At 51.2% G+C, this 22,711-nt stretch overlaps 6 protein-coding genes across 6 annotated transcripts; 2 read left to right on the forward strand and 4 right to left on the reverse strand.

Moving 5' to 3' along the window:
* Window positions 1-294: 294 nt before the first annotated feature.
* On the forward strand, window positions 295-6,862 carry cch1 (calcium channel protein CCH1; the record flags this gene model as incomplete). Its single annotated transcript, XM_056881049.1, has 4 exons — window positions 295-1,860; window positions 1,917-4,950; window positions 5,006-5,772; window positions 5,834-6,862. The coding sequence occupies 4 exons, from the start codon at window positions 295-297 to the stop codon at window positions 6,860-6,862; spliced, it is 6,396 nt and encodes a 2,131-aa protein (XP_056746287.1).
* Window positions 6,863-7,617: 755 nt separating this feature from the next.
* On the forward strand, window positions 7,618-8,148 carry N7443_000994 (uncharacterized protein; the record flags this gene model as incomplete). The annotated part of the gene is made up of 1 exon (XM_056881050.1): window positions 7,618-8,148. The coding sequence occupies one exon, from the start codon at window positions 7,618-7,620 to the stop codon at window positions 8,146-8,148; it is 531 nt and encodes a 176-aa protein (XP_056746288.1).
* Window positions 8,149-8,711: 563 nt separating this feature from the next.
* clrD (uncharacterized protein) lies at window positions 8,712-10,602 on the reverse strand (the record flags this gene model as incomplete). The annotated part of the gene is made up of 3 exons (XM_056881051.1): window positions 8,712-9,199; window positions 9,256-10,153; window positions 10,498-10,602. 3 exons carry the CDS (start codon window positions 10,600-10,602, stop codon window positions 8,712-8,714), a joined length of 1,491 nt encoding a protein of 496 aa, XP_056746289.1.
* A 2,846-nt stretch (window positions 10,603-13,448) lies between these two features.
* kin1 (putative serine/threonine protein kinase Kin1) lies at window positions 13,449-16,748 on the reverse strand (the record flags this gene model as incomplete). Its single annotated transcript, XM_056881052.1, has 3 exons — window positions 13,449-15,388; window positions 15,445-16,072; window positions 16,152-16,748. 3 exons carry the CDS (start codon window positions 16,746-16,748, stop codon window positions 13,449-13,451), a joined length of 3,165 nt encoding a protein of 1,054 aa, XP_056746290.1.
* Window positions 16,749-17,409: 661 nt separating this feature from the next.
* On the reverse strand, window positions 17,410-18,807 carry N7443_000997 (putative zinc metallopeptidase; the record flags this gene model as incomplete). Its single annotated transcript, XM_056881053.1, has 1 exon — window positions 17,410-18,807. The coding sequence occupies one exon, from the start codon at window positions 18,805-18,807 to the stop codon at window positions 17,410-17,412; it is 1,398 nt and encodes a 465-aa protein (XP_056746291.1).
* A 444-nt stretch (window positions 18,808-19,251) lies between these two features.
* On the reverse strand, window positions 19,252-21,696 carry N7443_000998 (phosphoketolase family protein; the record flags this gene model as incomplete). The annotated part of the gene is made up of 1 exon (XM_056881054.1): window positions 19,252-21,696. The coding sequence occupies one exon, from the start codon at window positions 21,694-21,696 to the stop codon at window positions 19,252-19,254; it is 2,445 nt and encodes an 814-aa protein (XP_056746292.1).
* Window positions 21,697-22,711: the final 1,015 nt, after the last annotated feature.

A 22,711-nucleotide genomic window follows, 5' to 3' on the forward strand; every position in this document is an offset into this window, starting at 1 on the left:
CCACATGCCGGTGGCTTGCGACCGACGCTTTTTTTGGTTCTGGCTTTGACCTAAACATCCTTCAGCTTTGCAACTTGGCCCTGCGCCTAGACGTCTAGACCCTAACATGCTCCCGCCTTAATCCGTCATATCTATCATTCTCTCTTACTCTTCCCCCCTCATATTTCCTATCTCCTGAAGATCGATCTCCCCACGCCCACCTGTCGCGGCACCCCGGTTATTCGACACCTGCCCCCCCCCCAAAGCCACAGCCTGCGATGTCTGCGATTCGATAATAATTAATACAGCCTGACGATGGCGCCGAATAACCACAACAGTGGCCACGATGAGAGCCCTTCAAATACACATATTCCCCTTCAGGACCTCTCCAGACCCGATGATTCCCCCGCAGACGAACGCGGTCGAGCTCGCGCCGACAGCGCCTCGAGTGGGATCTTCTCGCGCCGGTCGATGATGAGGAGAGGGTCGCGGACCCAATACCAGAGCGTCGCAGAGGATTCGCCGGTCGATTCACGCTCTGCGAGCAGAAACCCTTTTCAACCGCGCGTCGAGGAGGAACAGGCGCCTGAGGACTTGGGAGCCCTGGCGCAAGCGATGTCTTTTGGCATTAGCTTCAATGAGCCGCGCTCAAATCCTTCAGGAGGCCCTTCGACCATGAATGGCTTTGACGATGTCGCCTCCGATCTCGATAATGTACCCTTGGACGGGTACCACTCTCACGATCATAATTACTCCCCTCAACATGACGCCGAAGATGACACTGCACGCTTGACAGACCCTCGATTCCTTCAACCAATCAGTGGCGTAGATAATGCGGGGGAACGTCGAGGTAGCGAGGGTGGTGCTTCTTCTAGGCTCGGTGATGACCTGCCACATATCGAGGAGGGCCGTTCACGAAGTATTGGCAGCAGTGCCCGGTCCCGGTCCCTGTCACCGTCGGCGTCCAGTGGACCTCTACAAAGAGCTAGTTCGATGGTGCAATCCATGTCGCAACGTGTGGTCAACCTGAGTAACGAGCCGGAAGTTGTTCTACAGACGATTGATCGAGAGGAGCATCACAAAAGTGCACGCCTGGAAGGGCCTCCAGAATTGCCAGCAATGGCAGATTATGCACATGATCCTACGTCCCAATTACCGCCGAGAGAGAAGCGGGCGTCCAAGAATATGTGGAAGTATAGAAACAATCCGTTCCGAGGCAGGTCCCTTGGGATTCTCGGACCGAACCATTCGCTTCGCCTTTGGTTGTGTGATATTCTAGTCCACCCTTTCACAGAGCCCTTTATCTTGGCTATCATTATCGTCCAGACGATCCTGCTGATCGTAGAATCTGCAAACTCCGTCTTCGACCGACCATTGGCCGTCTCATGGGGATCCACCCCCATGGATTGGATCTTCTTGGCTATTTTCATTATATATACCCTCGAGATCGTGGCGAAGATCTTGGTGTCTGGGTTCATCTTCAACCCAGAGGAATACAGTACGCTCAATCGCTCTCTGGGAATCAGAAAAGCGATAGCCGAAAAGGGAAAGAATCTCATCACTCCACATCGACAGACGACCAAGAAGGTTTCATTCCTGCCGCAGGAACCCCAAGCTTCGATTATACGGACTTTTACTGGGATGAACATGTTGGACGCTGAACCCATTGATGATCCGCTTCAGAAACGCCGCGTGAGACTCGCTCACCGAGCGTTTCTTCGGCACTCATTCAATCGACTGGACTTTGTGGCCATCATATCCTTCTGGATATCGTTCGTTCTCTCTTTGAGGGGCCTCGAGGTGGCGCAACAGCTGTACATCTTTCGCATGCTGAGTTGTCTTCGAATCTTGCGTCTCCTTGCCTTGACGAATGGCACATCTGTATGGCACGGCCCCATAACAACTTTCATTTCACATTGCTGACTTACCCTACCCAGGTCATCCTTCGAAGTTTGAAACGAGCTGCGCCGCTTTTGGTCCACGTTGGATTCCTCATCGGTTTCTTCTGGCTACTTTTCGCCATTGTGGGTATTCAGAGCTTCAAGTCTAGCTTGCGCAGAACATGCGTTTGGGTCGATCCCCTAGGCAAGAGCAACTTTACTTCGAATGACGCTTATGGCACACTTCAACTGTGTGGAGGCTACTTGGACAACGTAACGGGCCAGGAAATGCCTTGGCTCGACGCAACGGGTAGCCCATCAACAACAAGTACTGGCGCTAAGGGCTACCTCTGTCCCAGAGGCTCTCTATGCGTGGAAGGCGGAAACCCGTATAACGGAACCTTGAGCTTTGACAATATCGTACAGTCGCTGGAGGCCGTGTTTGTTATCATGAGCTCTAACACCTTCACCGATTTGCTATACTATACCACTGATAGTGACTATCTTGCGGCAGCCCTATTCTTTGCCTTCGGTCTGGTCATATTGAGCTTGTGGCTGGTGAACTTGCTGGTTGCAGTTATCACGCATTCATTCCAGGTCATTCGAGAAGAGAGCAAACGCAGTGCTTTCGCTGTCCAAAAGATCGACTCGGTTGAAGACGACAATACTGCTACACGCAGGGTCAGCGGTTTGAAGCAACTTTACGACAAAACGGAGTGGCTTTGGGTCTGCATAATCGTTTTCGATCTTGTTATTCAGGCCCTTAGAAGCTCAACTATGTCAGCGGATCGAGATGATTTTATCAACAATACCGAGACTGTCGTCACTCTTGTTTTTCTCGTCGAAATAATCTTGCGATTTGCATCGGATTGGCGCATATTCCATCGGAAGCGCCGCAACTGGTTCGACTTTTTCCTTGTGATTGTAACTTGCATTATACAGATACCCGCTATCAGGAACTCGGGCCGTCCTTACAGCGTCATGACACTCTTTCAAATTCTTCGAGTCTATCGCGTTGTTCTGGCTTTCTCCGTGACCAGAAAGCTCATCATGGTCGTCTTCAGCAACGTCGTTGGTCTTCTCAATCTTATCTTCTTTTTGTTCTTGATGACGTTCCTGGCATCTATTTTCGCGACCCAGCTTTTCCGCAGCCAGATTCCTTCCACGGACCCTAGTGGCAACTCTATCACAGTCACATTCGCTGATATTTACAATTCCTTCCTTGGGATGTATCAAATCCTCTCTAGCGAGAACTGGACGACCATTCTTTACAACGTCACCGCATATACAGTCCCATTCAAGACTTCATGGATTTCTGCGGCCTTCATTATTCTGTGGTTCATTGTGGCTAACTTCATCATTCTCAACATGTTTATTGCTGTCATTCAGGAGAGTTTTGATGTTTCAGAAGATGAAAAACGACTCCAGCAAGTGCGAGCATTCCTCGAACAGCGCCACGTCGGCGGTGCCGCCCAGCAGGGAAATCTCGCCCTGTCAAAAATCCTTCGCCTAGGCCGAGATTCAGATCGTTATAAAGATCCACTTGACCATGGGCCTGCTGCACTAGAAATGCTATTGAAAGATGCCGTTGTGCGAGAGTTTCTTGACGAAGAGGAAGAGGGAGAACGGGAACAAGAACAAGATGCCCGACGACAAAGTGCAATGCCCGAAGGAGCGGCTCACGACACTGTCCAGCCTGGTGCACTTTCACGGCTATGGACAAGGGCTACCTCCCTCATTATGGGTCGTGAGCCGAATCCATTCTACTCGAAGCTTCAGTTCTCCGCGCGCTATGAGGAGCTCGACCCTAGAACCATGGCTAGAGAGGTTGTGTCTGCAGCAGAGGCGAGAAAGCGGGCACAGCGAGAGTACCTCGTCAAGCATCCCAACTACAATAAGTCGCTGTTCATGTTCTCGCCGCATGATCCAGTCCGACACTTCTGCCAACGGATTGTCGGCCCGGGGCGAGGTAACAATCGAGTCGAGGGGGTGGATCCATACAAACCAGTGTGGTATGCATTCTCGGCTTTTATTTACGCGGCTATCGTGATAATGGTGCTTCTTGCCTGCATCACAACGCCCTTGTACCAGCGAAACAATTTCCGCACTGACCGCGATTGGTTCACCTACACCGATTTAGGCTTCGCAGTTATCTTCACTGTTGAAGCGATTATCAAAACGATCGCCGATGGATTCTTCTGGACACCGAATGCATACTTCCGCAGCTCTTGGGGCTTCATTGACGGAATCGTGTTGGTCACTCTTTGGATCAACGTTGGAAGCTCTCTGAAGAAGGATTGGGGCGTTTCCAGAGCCATTGGAGCTTTCAAAGCTCTGAGAGCTCTGCGACTTCTGAACGTCAGCGATAGTGCAAAAGATACATTTCACTCCGTGATCATCGTTGGTGGGTGGAAGGTTGTTGCCGCAGCGGCCGTCTCCATGAGTTTCTTGATTCCCTTTGCTATCTATGGCGTCAACTTGTTCAGTGGTCAGATGGTCAGCTGCAATGATGGCAATTTCTCCGGAAACCTGACTGCGTGCGTCAATGAATATGCCAGCTCACCTTTCAACAACTGGGATGTACTCGCCCCCCGCGTCGTAGACAACCCATACTACGACTTTGACAACTTCGGCGACTCTCTTTTCATTCTTTTCCAGATTGTGTCTCAAGAAGGATGGATTGATGTTCAAGAGAGTGCGATGAACATCATCGCGACAGGCATTCAACCTGGGAACAATGTCGCCCCGGAAAACGGTCTATTCTTCGTTGTCTTCAACTTGCTCGGTGCAGTGTTCGTCTTGACGCTGTTTGTGTCTGTGTTCATGCGTAATTATACGGAACAAACCGGCGTTGCATTCTTGACCGCTGAACAGCGATCGTGGTTGGAATTGCGGAAGTTGCTTCGACAGATCTCTCCCTCGAAGCGTTCTTTCAACGAGAAGACCACGCAGTGGCGGCAGTGGTGCTATCGAGTCGCAGTGAAGAAACACGGCCGATGGGCACGGTTTGTTACTGGAATTCTTGTGGTACATCTACTCCTTTTGGTGCTAGAGTTTTATCCTGAGCCTAAAATATGGGAGATGATTCGATGTAAGTCGCTGGCGATCCTCATAGCCCCTTTGTTCAATTTACTGACCCAGCTTAGCTATTCTATTCTTCCTATTCATGTTTGTCTACATCGCGAACGTGCTCATCCGACTGATCGGTCTCGGGTGGCATCGGTTCAGTCGAAGCTCTTGGGACTTGTACTCGCTCCTTGCTGTTCCCGGTGCATTTGTCACGACTATCCTGGACCTTGGACTCCAAAAATCACAGGTCGTTCTTGAGTTGAACAAGCTCTTCCTCGTTGCAATTGCACTTCTACTGATCCCTCGAAACAATCAACTGGACCAGCTCTTCAAGACGGCCGCAGCCAGTTTACCAGTCATTGGCAATCTCCTCGCCACCTGGTTCGTGCTGTTCCTCGTGTTTGGAATTGCGATGAACCAAACATTTGGCCTCACCAAGTTTGGTTCGCAGGAAACTCATAACATGAATTTCCGAGATGTGCCCAAATCCCTTATTCTACTCTTCCGATGCAGTTCTGGCGAGGGATGGAATGAAATTATGGAGGACTATGCGACGATGGTGCCACCTCTTTGTACCTACGATTCCGACTTCTTCGACGATGACTGCGGTAGTGCTGGGTGGGCTCGCTCTCTGTTCATCGCTTGGAACATTATCAGCATGTACATTTTCGTTTCGCTGTTCGTTTCACTCATTTTCGAGAGTTTCTCCTACGTTTATCAACGAAGCAGCGGCCTGTACGCTCTCAGTCGCGAGGAGATTCGCCGCTTCAAGCAGGCCTGGGCTACATATGATCCTAATGGATCCGGTTTCATCACGAAGGAGGCATTCCCACGGTTACTTGGGGTAAGTCACAGTCGGGTTGCTCTTTTGATATTGATATCAAGCTAAACAATTTGAACCATAGGAACTTTCTGGAGTGTTCGCAATGCGCATTTACGAAGGTGAATTTACAGTCGGCGCCATCTTAGAACAGTGTCGGACCGACTCTCGCGATTCAATGAGTTCGTCGGTGTACACATCGCATACCTCATTGCCCATTCGATCGCGAGATTCAATGGCCTCTTTGCAGCAAGGCCCTGTCGACCTCGCGGAAGGGATCGATATTAAAGAGCTCTCTCGCATCATCAACCGCATCCCAGTCAAAACCATTCAAGAGCGACGCCAGAGACTGAACAGCTTCTACGAGGAGATTCTCGTGTCTGCAGACCCCGAGCGCGGCATTTCCTTCCACCAATGCCTGATGATCATCGCCCATTACAATGTCATCAGTGACAGCAAGAGTTTACGCCTGGAGGAATTCCTCCGTCGGCGTGCGCGACTCCAGCGAGTACAGGAAGCCGTCCGGCGCAACACGGTCATTGGCTTCTTCGACACTCTATACTGGTCCCGTCAATTCCGCCGCGCGGTTGACCGCAAGAAGTCTAGCCGAATGACCGATGTTCCGCAGTTAATGGTGCCAGAGATCTTCGTCGACGACCCTGGAGACTCCGACGAGGGCGAGCAGCCAACTGGCGCGATGACTCCACAGACACAACCGGAGACGGATGGACCGTTCACGCCCATGCTCTCGCCATCATCGACCTCTCACCGACGGGCCGAGTCCAGCCCAGCTGCGCGTCATGCCGACCTGCCTCGAATTGATACCACTATGATGGGCCGTGGGTCGGGCGCTAGCACCCCGACGGAATGGTCTAGTATTAGTCCCTCACGTACCCCGCGCCACATGTACGGCGAGCGTGTCTCCTTCGACGCCAGCAACAGCAACAGCAACAGCAACCGTGACCAATCCCCCGCGGGTACCGACCATTCACGACAGAATAGTGTGATGAGCGTACGGGATGTGATGACCTCCCTAGACAACTCCGCCTGGGGTGAGAGTATCCGACGCAGTTTCACGCAGCGACGATCGGGTGACCGATCCTCTGAATCATGAGGAAGAACGAAGTCTCGACGAGACGCGAACATGGATCTACGATAGAAAAGGGGTGTTCTTCATTTTTCATTTTTTTTTTTTTTCACTTTTCTCTTACCTACCCCACTTGCACGCTCCTGCATCCTCGCATGATTTGACATCTCGAGGTTTTATTTACCCATTTCCTTTCTGTTAGGTTTCATGCTGTACACTACCCCTTGACCGGGGAACATTTTGCATAGCAGCGGCGTGGGATTCTGCCATTTCAGTGTGATTTTTTTTTTTGTTTTATCAATCCGTCAATAGAATGTGGCGTATACATGGACTATCGATAGAAACGTTTTACAACTCCACCTGGAGGCTGAATCAAGTGGGTCCGAACTATTGAAGAACTACCGCAGTCGGAGGCTGGCACGTAGGTATCTCGTAGCAACCTCGTTATCTACGTTGATCTCATTATCTCGGGGCGCAGATCAAGTTTATGTTCCCGGACAAAATACGAAACATGTGAGCCGTGGCTTGCCCGAGTTTGGGGGTTTCCGGATGCGGTAATCCAGGAACAATCGTATTATCCGCATGCGTGACGAGTGAGACAACCCTCCCTGCAGCCTCGGTCCTTGCAGTGGCCTTAATTATTCTTTAAGTACTTCTTTCTAGCCAATTCGCGTCGTTTTTCATTTCGGCCCTACACACTCTTTCAAGATTATGGAGTATCCTCACTGAATCCTACCAACATTCCAAACAATCCCACCAAACCACCAGATCACACCAAAACAATGTATCACCAACTCCCCTCTCACTTCTCTCCCTCTCGAGCCAGCAATCTACCAAGTGACACCTCAAGTCCAAGCTCCCGAACAACCTCACCACCCTCCTCGCCAACATCCTCCAAACGATCCCCCTACCACCTCTTCAATCTCTCCTTCTACCCGCACTCCCATAAATCCGAAACCGACGAAACACACCTCGCAGGTTCCACCCAATGCGGCCACAGCATCCTGCCCTGTGCCGTGCTACGCGGCCGGTCATCACTCATGGTCCTACGCCGCCGCCCTTCCGCAGTCGACATGGCGCTGAACGAGGAGCGGTCCCGCTGTGACGGAGATGCGATCGAGCGTGCGGGTCTGGATCTCATGGAACCCCGCCCCGTTGATATGAAGGGTGATGTACCCACTTTCCAAGCGCTAGGTCCGACGCAGCGTCCGCGCAGTATTGGCGCTGAGAGTCGCGATAGTCGGAGTATGCCTGTGCAGCAGCCGCGGTTTGTGATGGGTGGGATTTTTGAGGTCATGGAGGGGCGGGCATGAGTCTGCCTCTGCTCTGCCGTCTACTTTCGTTTTCATATTTTCCTTTGTTAGGGGGTGCATTTTGGAGTACTCTGGGTTTGATTGGGGGGTTTGGTGTCTGAATTCGGTTGCCAATTTGTAAACGACTGGGATTTGTATAGTCGGGCGTTTATATGGAAATATTGCGTTGTTTACCAGCTTGTACAGAGATCGAGTCCTTCGGCGGTATATGGGCTTTTTTCATTTTTTTATTTTATTTTTTTTAATATTTCTCTATACAGTATATGTATACGAGCATGCACGCTCTATTGGGATGATTTGAATGTTCTGTTATTATTTCTTTTGGTATTTCATCTACCTGAGTAAATGATAATCGTAGGGTATCGTATTGTACATGTAGGACGCCCCTTCATGAGGACATGAAACAAATACATATTCGTTGAGCTCGTTGTATCGAAACGCAGCCGTGTTTCGAGAAATTGCTAGGAATGCTTAGGACGGAAGTTCCGGCGCTGCCGTCATGCAAGGTGTGAAAAAAAAAAAAAAGAATTCGGGATGAGGGGCGGTATGAGAGGCCTGGGCCTTTAGATCTTTAGGCCCTTTTTGCGTGCATTAGGCCATAGCTGGCCGCGGCAGTTGTGCTCCCCGCAAAGACATTGGACAGCGTTGGGATCGATCTTGTTCTTACCGTCCCAATTTGGGTTGTAGTCAAATGTTAGCTCGGTCTTCGGCTGAATGTTGCGGAGAGCGAAGAAAGCGAGGTAATAGACGAGGTGATCGGCGTGATTCGTGGTGTAGACGGGGGCGATTATGCAATTAGGGTTGCAAGAATGGTTCATAAACCTTGTGGGAGAGCCGAATTTTTGACCATCCACCACGTAGAAGTCATCATAGTCTTCGCCGTACTCTGCGATCACAGCGCCGTCGTTTCGGTTGTGGTCGAGAGTAAATAGGTACGATTGATTTTTTTCATCCGTGTTCTCGCGGGCGTCGGCTTCTTTCTTACTGATTACCTCTCCGAGGTAGATATCAATGAATTGACCGGCGACAATCGGGTCTGGAGATCGAAGACCTAAATAAAACAATTAGTCCGTGAAAGTGAGAGAGAGTTCGGTTATTGACGCATACCGAGTCCACGACCCCCGGTGTCAAAGATTTGAAGTCTGATTTTTCGCCCTCGCTGGACGACAGTGTTCCAGCATTTGCCCTGGCATCCACAGGCTTCGTTGCACTCTAAGATCCGAGGGTGGCGTTTCCTCTTGAGGAATTCCGACCCAAGAACGACTTTGTCATGGACACGTCTATATGTCAAGATCGGCTTGTCCTCTTCCTCTTCCATTTCGACGCAGTCGCACGACTCGGGATCGCAAGGACCATTACAGGTGCATCCTGCGTTGAATGCCGGGTCCGCACGAGTAATGCCGTCTTGCAATTTGTACTCATTCAAAAAACCGAAGTTGGCGGATAGCATCGCAACTTTCTCGTCGTCCATATCAAACGATACTTGTGGTCCACTGATGCGCTTCAGCTTTTGGTTAAGTTCATAGCGCAACGCCTGCGCAGGGGTGATAGAAGTATGGGGCATATGCCTAGGCGCTAGAGCAAATGAGATGATGCTTCGATCTACCCTGCGCGCTTGAGGGTACGCCCGCAAGGCTGCCTTTTCACGCTCTTCGGCGTCGGTCGGGAACCGGCGATCCCAGAAGCCATCGTGAGGAGACTCGGCCGGTTTCAGCGTCTTAATTAGCTTCTGCTGTCGCGGAGACGGCGACGGGATGACCACTTCAACGTTGGCCCGCGGGGCGGGGCTGGGAGTCTTGAACCTGCTCGGTGGCTGGAGTGTCGGAAGAGACTGATTGTTTTGATGATCGGGCAATTGATGTTGGGTTGATTGAGGAGAAGGCGAAATGTCCTTGGAAGAAATATCATCGATCATCCGCTTTTGCGGTAGTCGGAGTGTTGAAGATGAGCGACGTGGTAAAGTCGCCACTAGTGAGGCATCCTCTTTGATAGGTGAGAATTTTGGCTGTAGCCATGATCCCAGATTAGCGAATATTCCCATATTTGACACGAAAAAAACGTGTCCGTCACTGGTCGTCTGCACCCCGGCTAACTCGCGTTGTGGGGACGCGTGATAGATGCATAAGAAGGGGAAGGGACGCGCAAATGGAATGATTGGGATCAAGAAAATCGAAAATCGAAAATCGAAGATCGAAAAGCGGAAAAGCGGAAAAGCGGAAAGACAACAAGTGGAAGGCAAAATTGAAGAATGTGGACAATTGGGAAGTAGCCCTAGCCTCACGGAGAATGGGGATGGGATACTGGCGATCGCGTGTCGAAGGGGGAAGCAGCGGGCCAGGAAAAGCTTACCAGAGTCTCTGTCTCTGAGTCCGAGTTGCCGGTAAGGTCATAGAAGACCGGCGCCGGACGGTGCTCGTGGGCCCCATCTAGACCGAAACGAGCGGCCATGGTCATGACGGACGAGGCGTCTAGAGTCTAGACTCTCATCCGGGGGTTCGGGATGCTCGCAGGGCCACGGGGAAGAAGGCAAGTTGTGGACGGGGTGCCGATAAGAAAGAAAGAAAGAGAGAGGCGGGTCGGAGGACCCGGACGGCTAGGTTGCAAGACAAAAGTCATGGATTAAAGATGAATGAACCCAGGACCGCGCCAGAAACCCGACGGGGATAGCTTCAAGTCGCCGCGATCAGATTGAGGAAGCTATCGTGAGGTGGAAAAGGAGGAGCAGGAAGAATAATCACCTCAGGAAGAGAATCCGACGGCCACGAGCTCATTGAGTGAAGACAATCGGCGATGTAGAGAGGCACAAACACTAGCGTTCTATGGTTGGCCCCTTTGCTTAGTCATCTGGCATATCCTATATAGGAAAGCTCATTATAGCTGTAGATATTCAGGAAGTCGAGTATATGGATCTGAGATGGTTCAAAAAGAGCATCAAGAGGTAGAAGAATACTTTGGCGTTAAAAACACATTATCTTTCAGTGAACTTTCACTAGGTTGACATGGGGCTGCAGTTCGGGTACTCTGATTGAGGACACTTAATTGGACGAAAAAGGGGTTGCCAGAACCGGGGCAACTGAAGGCGTTTGTCTGTCTATCAGGAGCGGGTCTACTGGGAGCTTCTTGTTGCCTATGCTCCTGAACACCATTGGGGCGCCTAGGACCCCCATTTGGCGATTCAGGAACGAACAAAGTACATCACCTAAGAGTATGGAATTTTCTCATTAGGCTGACATAACTTCCGGAACAATTCCAAGGGCGTGGGGAGTTCCTAGGAGTCTTGAAAGTTGGTCTAGAGGTATATGATGAATCAGGCAAAATCAGGCCAATTTAGGTGTCCATGGGCTGTCTGCTGAGTAAGCCGTGCTCGCTTAGTTCTTATCCAATAATGTCCCTCTAGAGCGCTGACTAAGTGATTTATGCTCTTACCCTATTTGATTGATTTAAATATCCCAGTAGGCCCAAAAGACGGTCTATTTAAGACTATATTAAGTGGCGTTAGCCCAACTTGTAAAATGGGGGCGCTAGAGCTGTTTGAACGCTCGGCTAGGGATGTATGAGTGTCACGTGAATGCGTATCATATGGCTGAAAGCGTATGGCCGATGTTTATAATATAGATATCGGACGATCTTGTTTCACCATTTGGTTGTACTTACTTGACTCCGAGCAAGGTGGGATTGGGTGTCACATTGCGTTCGAGTAAGCTCGAATTTGGCGGGCTCGGGAGTGGCTAAGCCGGAAGTGAGTCTAGAGTGAGCTGGCTTCTTTCAACGCATAGTTTCTCTCCAACAATAAGCTCTAATTTCAGCTTGTATATCTTAGAAGGCTCTATATCTTCCTAGCTACAGTTCCATATATTTATTTCCTAACTAGCCCGTGTGCTGCGTTTGCGTCGCTCCGTGGGCCTCAACATCCTATAGCTTTGGGCGACGGGTAGAGTTGGGGGCGGATGCACACACTGGTTAGGCCATTGCGCCCCCGAGAGGTACCGGAGGGGTAGGCGGCGCGGCCCAGAGTGGTGCCTGTACTCATTTCAATATCGGCACCGCAGAGTCCATAGTTGGGAAACCCTCAGAAATCTAAATTTTGAAATTTCTTACAATCTTTTAATTTCTTTATACTTGAAATCCACGCATCAATGATATCAGCATGGACGCGTTCGAGCTATGACCAGCGAGCGAAACATCACCTATGTAGGCACGCCCAGGTGATCATGCCCGCGATCCCGAGAGTGGCCAAGTGGAAGCCTACTTCCGCCTGCCACACCATATATGCACTTGAGTAGCGTCTCTCACGCCGCGGTTTGGACCACACCAACCATATTTACTAATTTCGACGCATAATTTGCTAAAGTTAAAAGCATTCTTATGGGATGGATCACGTTGTTATTTTGACGATGACATCAAACGGATGTCTGAATGATTACCGAAGCTAGCGAAGCTAGAGCCGTGGTCCGGTATCGGAGTCAACGGCCTCAAATCAGGGTCCATGAATTTATGGGTTCAAGCTACGATAGCCTTGTTCGTGACTTATTTGATGGAAAACTTAAAGGACACCCATTTTTCCAACTCTCGGGCGGTCGCACTGATCATTTCTGCTGCGCTTACCAACATAAATATTCTGCCCATTTGCACACCATCTTCGAGTGCAGGCATCCATCCAAGGGGCTAGGTATAAGGTAAGGGTGCTCGGACGCACCAGAATTACCGTATTACCATTCGGCCAAAAAGAGCATCACCAGATTGACAATGCCCCGGGTCCGTTACTTACACCAGGGCTACGAACGGATTTACAATGGAACGATGAAAACCTCCCGCATTAACAGCATCACATTATTGCATAGACGGAACACTCATGAACAAATATTCCACAAACTATACAACGCCATTTCTCGTCCTCACAATAAATAAATCGAGGACGCAGGAAAAACCAAACAAAGGAAACCATGACACGAGTCTTCATCAAAATATACACCATGAAGATCGAGGGCTCGTCTAAGCCAACGATGCGTGCTGGGGTAGATGAGCGGGTGCGAACAGAGATGGATGCAGACTGAAACGATAGGGCTAATGCTGAATTGCAAAGGGACTAATGAAAAGGTAGGAAGTCCATAGCATGCAAGGATGAGCTGAAGCGACAGATGAATGCTCGTGCAGATACGTCGTTGAAAAATGTACCTAAAGACAGATAAAATGCAGACACAGGCACGAAAAGCCCGAATAGAGTGAGTGCCCTTCGGGAACTTCTATGTTTTTTGGGAGTCCATGTTCATTGACTTCGAGGGCCAGGTAGGAAGGTCGACTCATAGGCGTAGGGCATCGAGGATCTTCTTCGCCATCTCTCGATACTGCCACATGCCACCTGAGACCTTCTTGAACTGGATGCCATGCAACGAAAAGAGAGGGACCTTCACAATGAGAATCTCAAATCGCAGAACCAGATTCTCTCCGGTGTCACTTTGGACGCGAGTGGTGGTCTCCCCAACCACTCGCTCGCCAAAAGCGCCCTGGTTTTGGTCGCGGGCAACATATTCCTCAGAACCATCCGAATTCGTGGTGAAGCTGTGGTCTGGCGCGGCCTGGGTGCGGCGTTGCGACCTGTTCTGAGTCGAACGGCTATCATCCCGGCTGTCATCCTGTCCGAGAAGACCGCCAAAGCTGATTCTCCGGCGGTGAGAAACCTGGCCCTGCCGATCCGGACTGGGTGGGCTCATATCGACCACCTTCTCCAGGTCGATGCTTGGGGCGTGGCGGCAGCTGAAACCGCCCTTGATCTCGACATAGTCAACCGCTAGCTGTCTGAGTACGCGGATAATGTCCGACCGAATGACTGGCAAAGGCTTGCTGCTGGTTGTGGAAACACTGAAGAGACCCTTGAGGAAAACTGGCTTGGACAGATCTTCACCTTCGTTCGCACTCTCCAGTGCGGTTCCTGCGCCAGAGATATCTGCATCCGTCTCTTCTGGAACATTTGCTTCCCGAGCCGCCTCCCGTCGCTGACGACGGGCTTGAATGCTTTCTCGGCGGGCATGACCCAGCGACATGGTTCGGGCCGTGTGTGTGTGGCCACCAATCCTTGTACCAGCCTCCTTGGGAGCAACCTGGTCAGAACCGCTGGTTGAGGGGGGTTGACGCTCCGCATCCAGCGCATCAGCATCGCTCCTCCGAGCCGCTCTCCGGGGTCGGTAGTCAGCGGAGTTGACGCTGGTGGATCGGCCCAAGAACTTGTTCGAAGAGGAAGTCTGGTCGGTGGAACCAGGAGCAGCAAGGAAGTCTTGCTGGGGCTGGCTTCCCCCAGTAGGAATAGAACCTGGGGACGGCTCGGCCCGTCGGGTTCGTCGCACACTGAAACCACGGTGAATGGGAGAAGCCGAGTCGGCAGGGGGTTGAACGTTCAAAGTTGGAGTGTTGGGGGTACTGGTGCGCTCTCGTTCGTGTTCACGACTGCGATCCTTAGTTCTGCGAGTGCTGAAGCGTCTCAGAAGACCGGCAGCAGCACTCTCTTTCTTTGCAGGAGTCTCAAGTTGAGACGAAATTGGCATTGCGTGCGCAGAAGGCGACGAGGTATGAAGGTTCTTCATACCCTCAGTGACTTCGTCTTCACCATGTGTCCGGGCCCGCGGACGAGACCGCCGACCAGTGTCCTTATCTCCCGGAAGCTGATACTGATTGGTGTGAGCAGCCTCAGGGGCGGTCGGAGCGGTCAATTCGGAAACTTGAACATCGGCGGTAGTGGGACGAATGCCGAGGGCACCAGGTCGTGCCTCGACGCGCTCTCGGTCGATCTTCTCTTTGACAAGGTGGTAAACGGAGACCAGAGGGCTATATGCGTTCAAGGGGTCATTGCCCAGCTGAATTGCTTCCATTGACGGTGCAGATAGTGTATCGCGACTAGCAGCAGAGTTGCGGCGCTTGTAGAAGTCGAACACGCCGCGCTTCTTCTCCGCTTGGCTGAAAACCGGCTGTTCACGGTGATTGTTCCGCACAGCATGTCGATATTCCTCCGATTCCAATACCTTGGTCAACTGGGCCGTGATGTAGTCAGGGGGGCCGAAATCAAAGCCTGTCATTTTTTCAATCACCTCCTGGTCCAATGGGAGCTGCAGAGGCTCTCTGTGAGGAAGGTAGTTTTCTGGTGGTGCGCTGAAGCCCTTGTTCATCCAGGGGTGATTCATAATTTCGTTCAAGCTGGCACGCTGCTTGGGGTCCGTAACAAGCATGCGCGAGATGATGTGGCGACATTCTTAATTCTGTTAGCATCTAATTGAGGAGAGGAAGATATTGTAGGACTCTGCTTACCAGTCGAGAGACCCGGCGGGTACTCCACAACGCCCTTCTTGATCTTGGCATGCAGCTGAGGCATGCTTTGGTCGTCAAAGGGCACCTTGCCACAAACCAGAACGTAGAGAACAATGCCAAAACTCCAAACATCTACTTCAGGGCCAGTATACTGTCTTGCCTGAAGCAGTTCGGGGGCTGCAAAGTACAGACTGCCACAGAACGTCTTTAGAAGGCTCCTCGGCGAAAACAGATTGCTGAGACCAAAGTCGATAATTTTGATATCACCCGTCTTGCTGATCAGGATATTTTCGATCTTCAAGTCTCGGTGGACAATGCTGTTTCGGTGACAGTAGTCCAGCGCACTGGCGATCTGGCGGGCGAACTTGCGGGCCTGCTTCTCCTTCAATTTGCCGTGAGAGATGATATAGTCCAGCATTTGACCCCCGTTGACATATTCAAAGAGCATATACCAATGGTAGGTAGTTCGGACCACATCTCGCATGCCGCAGATAAAAGGATGGCTAGTGAGGCTGACGATAGCTGCTTCTCGAGCTGTTCGGATTTCCTTTGAGCGATCCGCCCTCTCAGATTCGCGACTGTTGCGGTGCTCCTCGGTGGAGAGTCTCGGGACAATCTTGACAGCGACCTGCGACGGGGGTTAGGACACATGGAATGTATAATTAAGCTTGCTAAATACCAAGCCGCCAACTTCGGGGGGTATTTACCTGCTCTCCGGTTTCAATATTTTTCGCCAGCTTCACTTTACCCATGCTACCAGCACCAATCGTCTTCCCCAGGGCCCATTGGCCTGTCGGCGTCGTGATCGTTGTACGGCGCCGGGGCTGTGCTGCAGCGGTCGGGGTCGAATGTGTCCCGGCCGCATGCTGCGACGAGTCGGCAGCGCGGTCTGGCGCGGCTGCTCCCACCATATCGCTTCTTTCTCGCTGATGAGATTGTGTTGAGGGATTTCTTTGGTGTCGTCGGGTGGATTCGGTCCGGGTCGCGGTTGATGGGCGTTCCTGCGAGCGCTCTGAGGAAGGATCACGACGCGACGGCATCCTAGCAGCATTCGAAGCCTCGAAGTCCCGACGGGCTACACTGTCGAGCGCAGCGTAGTTGGAAGGCGGACGTCGGTCATGAGAGGGGTTTTTCGTGTGTGAGTACTGACTCTGTGGAGGGGGCTGGGACGAGTTGGACGATCGAACCGCCACACTGCGTGTGCGATGGGGGAGATCGGTTTGAGCAGGTCGCGGAGGCCGAGAAGATGTTGATTGACTGCGCACAACCGTCGGCGAGGTGGACGCTGGAGCCGGAGCCGACATTGCGACCGCGGCGAATGGTGTTGGAGCGGTCAAGGTTGCCTTGAGACAGGGCGGGGATGTGGCTAAGAGAAAGCCCCACGGGACTAGAACCCAGCAGGGATAGAATGCAAATGTGCAAAAGAATGAAACAACGGACACGACAAGGATGAAAGGATGGGGGGGGGTCGAGGTGGATGAGATGAGGGGGGAGGAGGGGGAAAGGAGAGAGTTGGAGGTGCTGGGATGGATGCGGCGGAGTTCTGTACAGGAAAGCGACAGGGGCCCTGTCGCAGAGGGCTGATACCCAAATTGTATTTGAGGCCGTGGTGTCACCTGGACTCCCTGCTGGCTCACCTTCGATCTCTCTTCGACTCGTTCCAAGATCTTTCCACTATTTGACTCTATACTCGACAGGAACGCCCATGACATAATCGATCCACGTTGTCAGGCACCGAGAGGCGCCCGTTGGTGCCCGGCGATACCCTCGGGTTGCACTGCTGCCCCCGGGTATTTCCCCTATACGGCATTGCTATAATTTATCAACTCTACTGATCAAGCCCCTTGGGTGCGGAGAACTGACACCCGTCATCTGGTCTCCGATCTGGGGATGCTATCACGTGATCATTACTATAAATACCCCACGAACGGTGACGATGTTCAATTGATGGTATGATGTAAGGGTTCACAAATACTGATATAGGGGCTCTGCGTCGTAATTGGTACCTCTCGAGACGTTCAATCGACCGTTGACCACCAAATCCCTATTGATGCGCCCAGGAGGATCCCACACAATCTCTGCCACGCTTTTGCGTGGGCGTGATATTCCACACCCAGTATCGTCTCTGTCGCGAAATACTATAAAATCCGCACAATCGCCTTCATTAATTGCCAGGCTCTTCTTTGGAGATGATAGGCCAATTGAAGCTCGAGCACGCGTTGACACGCATTCGTATAAAAGCCCCGCATCGGTTTGTGATCCTGCCTGGTATAGGCCGACTCCTAAGCAAGCCAAGAACAATGGATCTGCAGAGCCCCACGGAGTAAATGCATTCCCGACATTGTTCACGCCCATGACCACGTCCAATTCATACTTGCGAATTATCTCAGGTACTTCGAGGGTGCCTCTGGGCTTCCCTTGATTTTCTTGTTGAGGAGCGGCCATGTATAGATCGCTGGTTGGTAAGCCGACGAAACTCACAGGGAGATCATTTTCATGAATGATACGAGAAATTTGGGCCCATTCTCTTTCGCTGAAAAGGGACAACCGTGTGCAATGCCCTAGCATCACACGCTTTGTTATTGAGGTTGTAGTCCAGCCTCGTTGCTTGAGGGTCTCCAAGAGGTACCAAACCAGGGCTTCCTTATTTGGGTCAAGATGGTAGTCGAGATGGAAATCAAGATGCTTCTCAAGCTGCAAAGCTTGGTCAACTGCCCAATCGATGTTCTTCTTGGCAGCCTCGATGCTTGACTCGACGTAAGGCGTTGTTCCGATGACGTCGATTTGGGGATATCGGGCGAGGGCTTTCTCGATAAGGACCATGTTCTCTTCTCCAAAATCACTTGAAAAGATAGGGTCTTGGGCAAAGCATACGATCTGGATTTCGCAAGCATTGCTCCACTGGTCTTTGAGCGTTACTCCTGCGTCCAGGCACTTCAGTTGCACAGTGTGATCGATCTCGACAAATGCTCTTATGGCAGTCACACCCGACGAAACAGACTCTGCAAGTAGCCATTCTCCTCTCGTCAAGAGATCGGATCTTGTGAAGCTTGCCTTGGCCTCGGTGGTAAAAGATAGCGCTTCCTGGAAGGTTCCGGTGGAGGGAAGAAGATGGACATACTCAGATGCACTGTGGACAAATGCTTTGTCCAGATGAATGTGTGGATGGGTCAGGGCTGGCAAAAGTAGAGGAGGTTGAGAAGGTTCACTGTTTGGGGGAAAATCGTGCGGGGTGATTGATGCGATGGTGCCGTGACAGGTATCTGATGAATAATGAACGTTGACGTCGCAAGCGTGAGGTGAACCAGCCAGTCTGACGCCCTTGATAGACTCAAGCCTGTCGCTCAGTCTCAGTGGTGGCATTTTAGCTGCACAAGGGTACCGGACGTCGTGGCTGTCATATCGCGGGTTTGGCCTTCTCCACTTGGACCCCGCGGAGATGTCCGATGTCTTATCAGGACCCTAAGATAATCATACAGGTGTAATTTGATTCCACTATTCTAAACCTCCGCGTTCCAATTGATGTTATTTCATTTTACTCGGGTAGAATAAGGGTTGAGATCATCGATTGAATTAGGGCTGCCTAATGTAGTGAATGCTATCTACTATGGAATCAGTTTGAAGGCCCCAAGCTTCGAGCTACCACTCAACTCTCTGAAATGGCTTTATCAAGTTAGATTTGAATCACAGATTATTGCTATTGCTTTCAGTTGCTGCAATTTAGTGAAAGATTGGATACATATCGCATGTCAGCCCCGTGTTCGAAGCAACCACCACAAGCTCAGTAGGCACATCATGAAAGACCACTCAAGTCTTCTTAGGATAGGGCCAAGTCCAGTTCCGAATATACTCGGGATCAAGACCATTGCTAAAGGCCTCACTCTTACCCGCAAGCTGGAAATTGACCAACTTCTCCCGAACACTCGAAGCCGTGTTGCCCAAAGAAGGAATCAAGTCAATCGCAGCAATGGCAAGACTGTATCGATCGGTACCATTGCGCAGAGCTAGCTCAAATGGCGTATCAATGTTACCCTTTTCTTTGTAACCACGCACATGCAGGTTGTGCTGACCTGGCCTCTTGTAGGTCAATCGGTGGATGAGCCAGGGATACGAGTGGAAGTTGAACACAATCGGCTTGTTGTCGGTGAAAATGGCCTTCCACTTCCGGTCGGGCATGCCATGCGGGTGGTGGACACTAGAGATCAACCGGAACAAATCCACAACATTGACAAAGCGGACTTTGAGATCGGGAAGGTGCTCGCGCAGAAGTGCGGTGGCTGCCAAGGCTTCGTGAGTCGAGACATCGCCGCAGGATGCCATGACGACATCGGGCTCGCAGCCTTGATCATTGCTTGCCCAGTCCCAGATTCCGAGACCTTTAGTGCAGTGTTCAACGGCCTCGTCCATGCTGAGGAATTGTATGTGCTCTTGCTTGTCGGCTACGACTACGTTCACGTAGTTGACACTGCGGAGACAGTGGTCCATGACTGAGAGGAGTGTGTTGCCGTCAGGGGGAAGGTAGATTCGAACAACTTCTGGGCTCTTGTTGGCGACCACGTCGAGGAATCCAGGATCCTGGTGAGTGAATCCGTTGTGATCTTGTCTCCAGACAGTGGCGGTGATGAGGATGTTGAGAGAGGCGACCTTGGCACGCCATTCGACCTCGAGACACTTTTCAATCCACTTGCAGTGCTGATTGACCATGGAATCAATGACGTGAATGAAGGGCTCGTAGCTGTTGAGCAGTCCATGGCGACCAGACAGGATGTACCCCTCGAGCCATCCTTCGCAGGTATGCTCGCTGAGAATCTCCATCACCCGTCCATCGGGGGCAAGATTCCCACCGTCCTTATCTTCTTCAAAGTAATCGCCCATCCAGACTTTTTTTCCTGCTTTGTAGACCTCCGAAAGCTTGTTGGACTCGGTCTCATCAGGACCAAAAAGGCGGAAGTTGGTCATATTCTTGGCGACAATATCACGCAGAAAGACAGCCATGTTGGCCATGCCGCCCTTGATTGTCTGTCCTGGCACGATATCTTGGAAGCCATATTCCCGAAAGTCATTCATAATGAGTGGCTTCCGCAGGATACCGCCGTTACCAACGGGGTTGGCACTCATGCGGAAGTTACCAGTGGGAGCAAGTTCTCTGAGCTCCGGAATCAGTTTTCCATTCTTGTCGAAGAGCTCTTCCGGTTTGTAACCTTTCATCCAGTTCTCCAGAACCTTCAAGTGCGCTGGGTTGGTACGGACGTCAGTGATGGGAATCTGATGTGCGCGCCAGAAGCCTTCAAGGAACTTTCCATCAATCTCGCGAGGAGCGCTCCATCCCTTCGGAGTTCGAAGAACGATCATCGGCCAGCGTGGGCGGAATGGCTTATTGGATGAGCGCGCTTGCTTTTGATACTCCCTGATCTCCTGCACACACTTCTCAAGAGTAGTAGCCATGGCTTGATGCATGCTGTCAAAGTCGCTACCTTCCACGAAGTAGGGCTTCCAGCCGTAACCAACGAATAGATTTGTCAGTTCATCGTGACTGATTCGAGCAAGAAGGGTCGGATTGTTGATCTTGTAGCCATTCAGGTGAAGGACCGGGAGGACAGCGCCATCGACACATGGATTGAGGAACTTGGTGCTGTGCCAGCTAGTTGCGAGTGGACCGGTCTCAGCCTCTCCATCGCCAACCATGGTCAATGTAATGAGATTCGGGTTATCAAAAACGGTTCCGAAGGCGTGAGAGATTGAGTATCCCAGCTCACCACCCTCGTGGATGCTACCGGGAGTCTCGGGGGTTGCGTGGCTGCCGATACCGCCAGGAAACGAGAACTGCTTGAAGAATCTCTGCATTCCCTCCTCATTTTCGCTCTTGTTGGGGTAGACTTCAGAGTAGACACCCTCCAGGTAAGACTGGGAGATGATACCCGGGGCACCGTGTCCAGGCCCCGAAATGAAGAGAACATCCAGGTCGTACTTCTTGATGAGGCGGTTCATGTGAATCCATGTAAATGACTGACCGGCATCTGATCCCCAGTGGCCTAAAAGACGGGCCTTGAGATGTTCCAATTTCAACGGCTCTTTGAGAAGTGGGTTATCTCGAAGATAAAGCATACCAAGACAAAGGTACATGCTAGCGCGGAAGTACTCGTTCATCTTGCGGACCTCATCGGAGCTTAGAGGCTTTCCCTGCAGGGTAGAGCGAGCCTCTCCGTATGCAGAGATGCTCTTGGCATCAGCGCCACCATGCTGAGATGCCATGGCCGATGGAAGCAAAAATCGAAGAACAGTGGAGGAGTGAAGTATGTAGAGTGACGTGTGGGGGATGAAGGTGAAGCTGCAGGGCAGCGGAGGTGAGGTAGCACAGAGAGGTTCACGGACGATGACAAGGCAGATTAACTCGAATGATTCATCAAGGAAACATTCCGTACCTTTCCCTGCTTTTATGAAAGAAAATGCGGAGCTAGAGCCAACCGTTTGTGGTGTGGCCTGATGCCTGCATTGTACCTATGATCGGATCGGGAACCTGGGCAGCAGTCAATGACGTGTAGTTGGTCAATGAACACACCACAATCTGTCTGTGGCACCTCTACCTTTCCACCCACGGATCATGTCATTAAAATCAAGTCATTCAAAGCGACCGTCAGATCTTCAGATCTCAAGGTGCTCTGAGTCAGGGTTAATTGGACCCAGCTCACCCGGTGCGCCTATCGCCCATCGGTGCCTCCGGGCCTTCCCGCTGCCATCAGAATTGCTCCATTTCAAGTGACAACATCTCTAGACATTATGGAATGTCGACATGAACGAATCTAGGCCCTTGCATTACTCATTAGTATTGGTAAAGATCCTGAGTGGATCTAGCTGAAGGGTGGCGAAAGGAAATGTTGATCCCATAAGATTTTGCGCGAAGCGAGTGGCCATTGATCCCTTGACGTCGAGTGATAACGGCCAGAAGTGCGGGCAAAGGCGCATGGACACTTTAGCACTCTGGCCCATGGCGTTCCAATCACATTCAATAGTCCAGCACATTGCCCTTTCCCCTCATCTGAAACCCCTGCTGTTGACTGGAATGTGAAACTCCAATCATTAGATCGGGTTTGCTTCGCTTCGCTTATAGCCATCCCTACTTAATTACAACATGGCAATCAACTTGTCAATAGATTGAAATCGCATTATATCGCATCCTCTTGTAGTTAATGAAGTGTTTAAATGGTTCCCAAATGGTGCGTCTGCCTCGTCAACGAGCCCCCACTTACGCTCAGACACTGGGAGCATT

This window comes from Penicillium atrosanguineum (genome assembly GCF_028827265.1).
Source record: "Penicillium atrosanguineum strain IBT 20685 chromosome Unknown utg000001l_segment0_segment0, whole genome shotgun sequence".
NCBI lineage: Eukaryota > Fungi > Ascomycota > Eurotiomycetes > Eurotiales > Aspergillaceae > Penicillium > Penicillium atrosanguineum.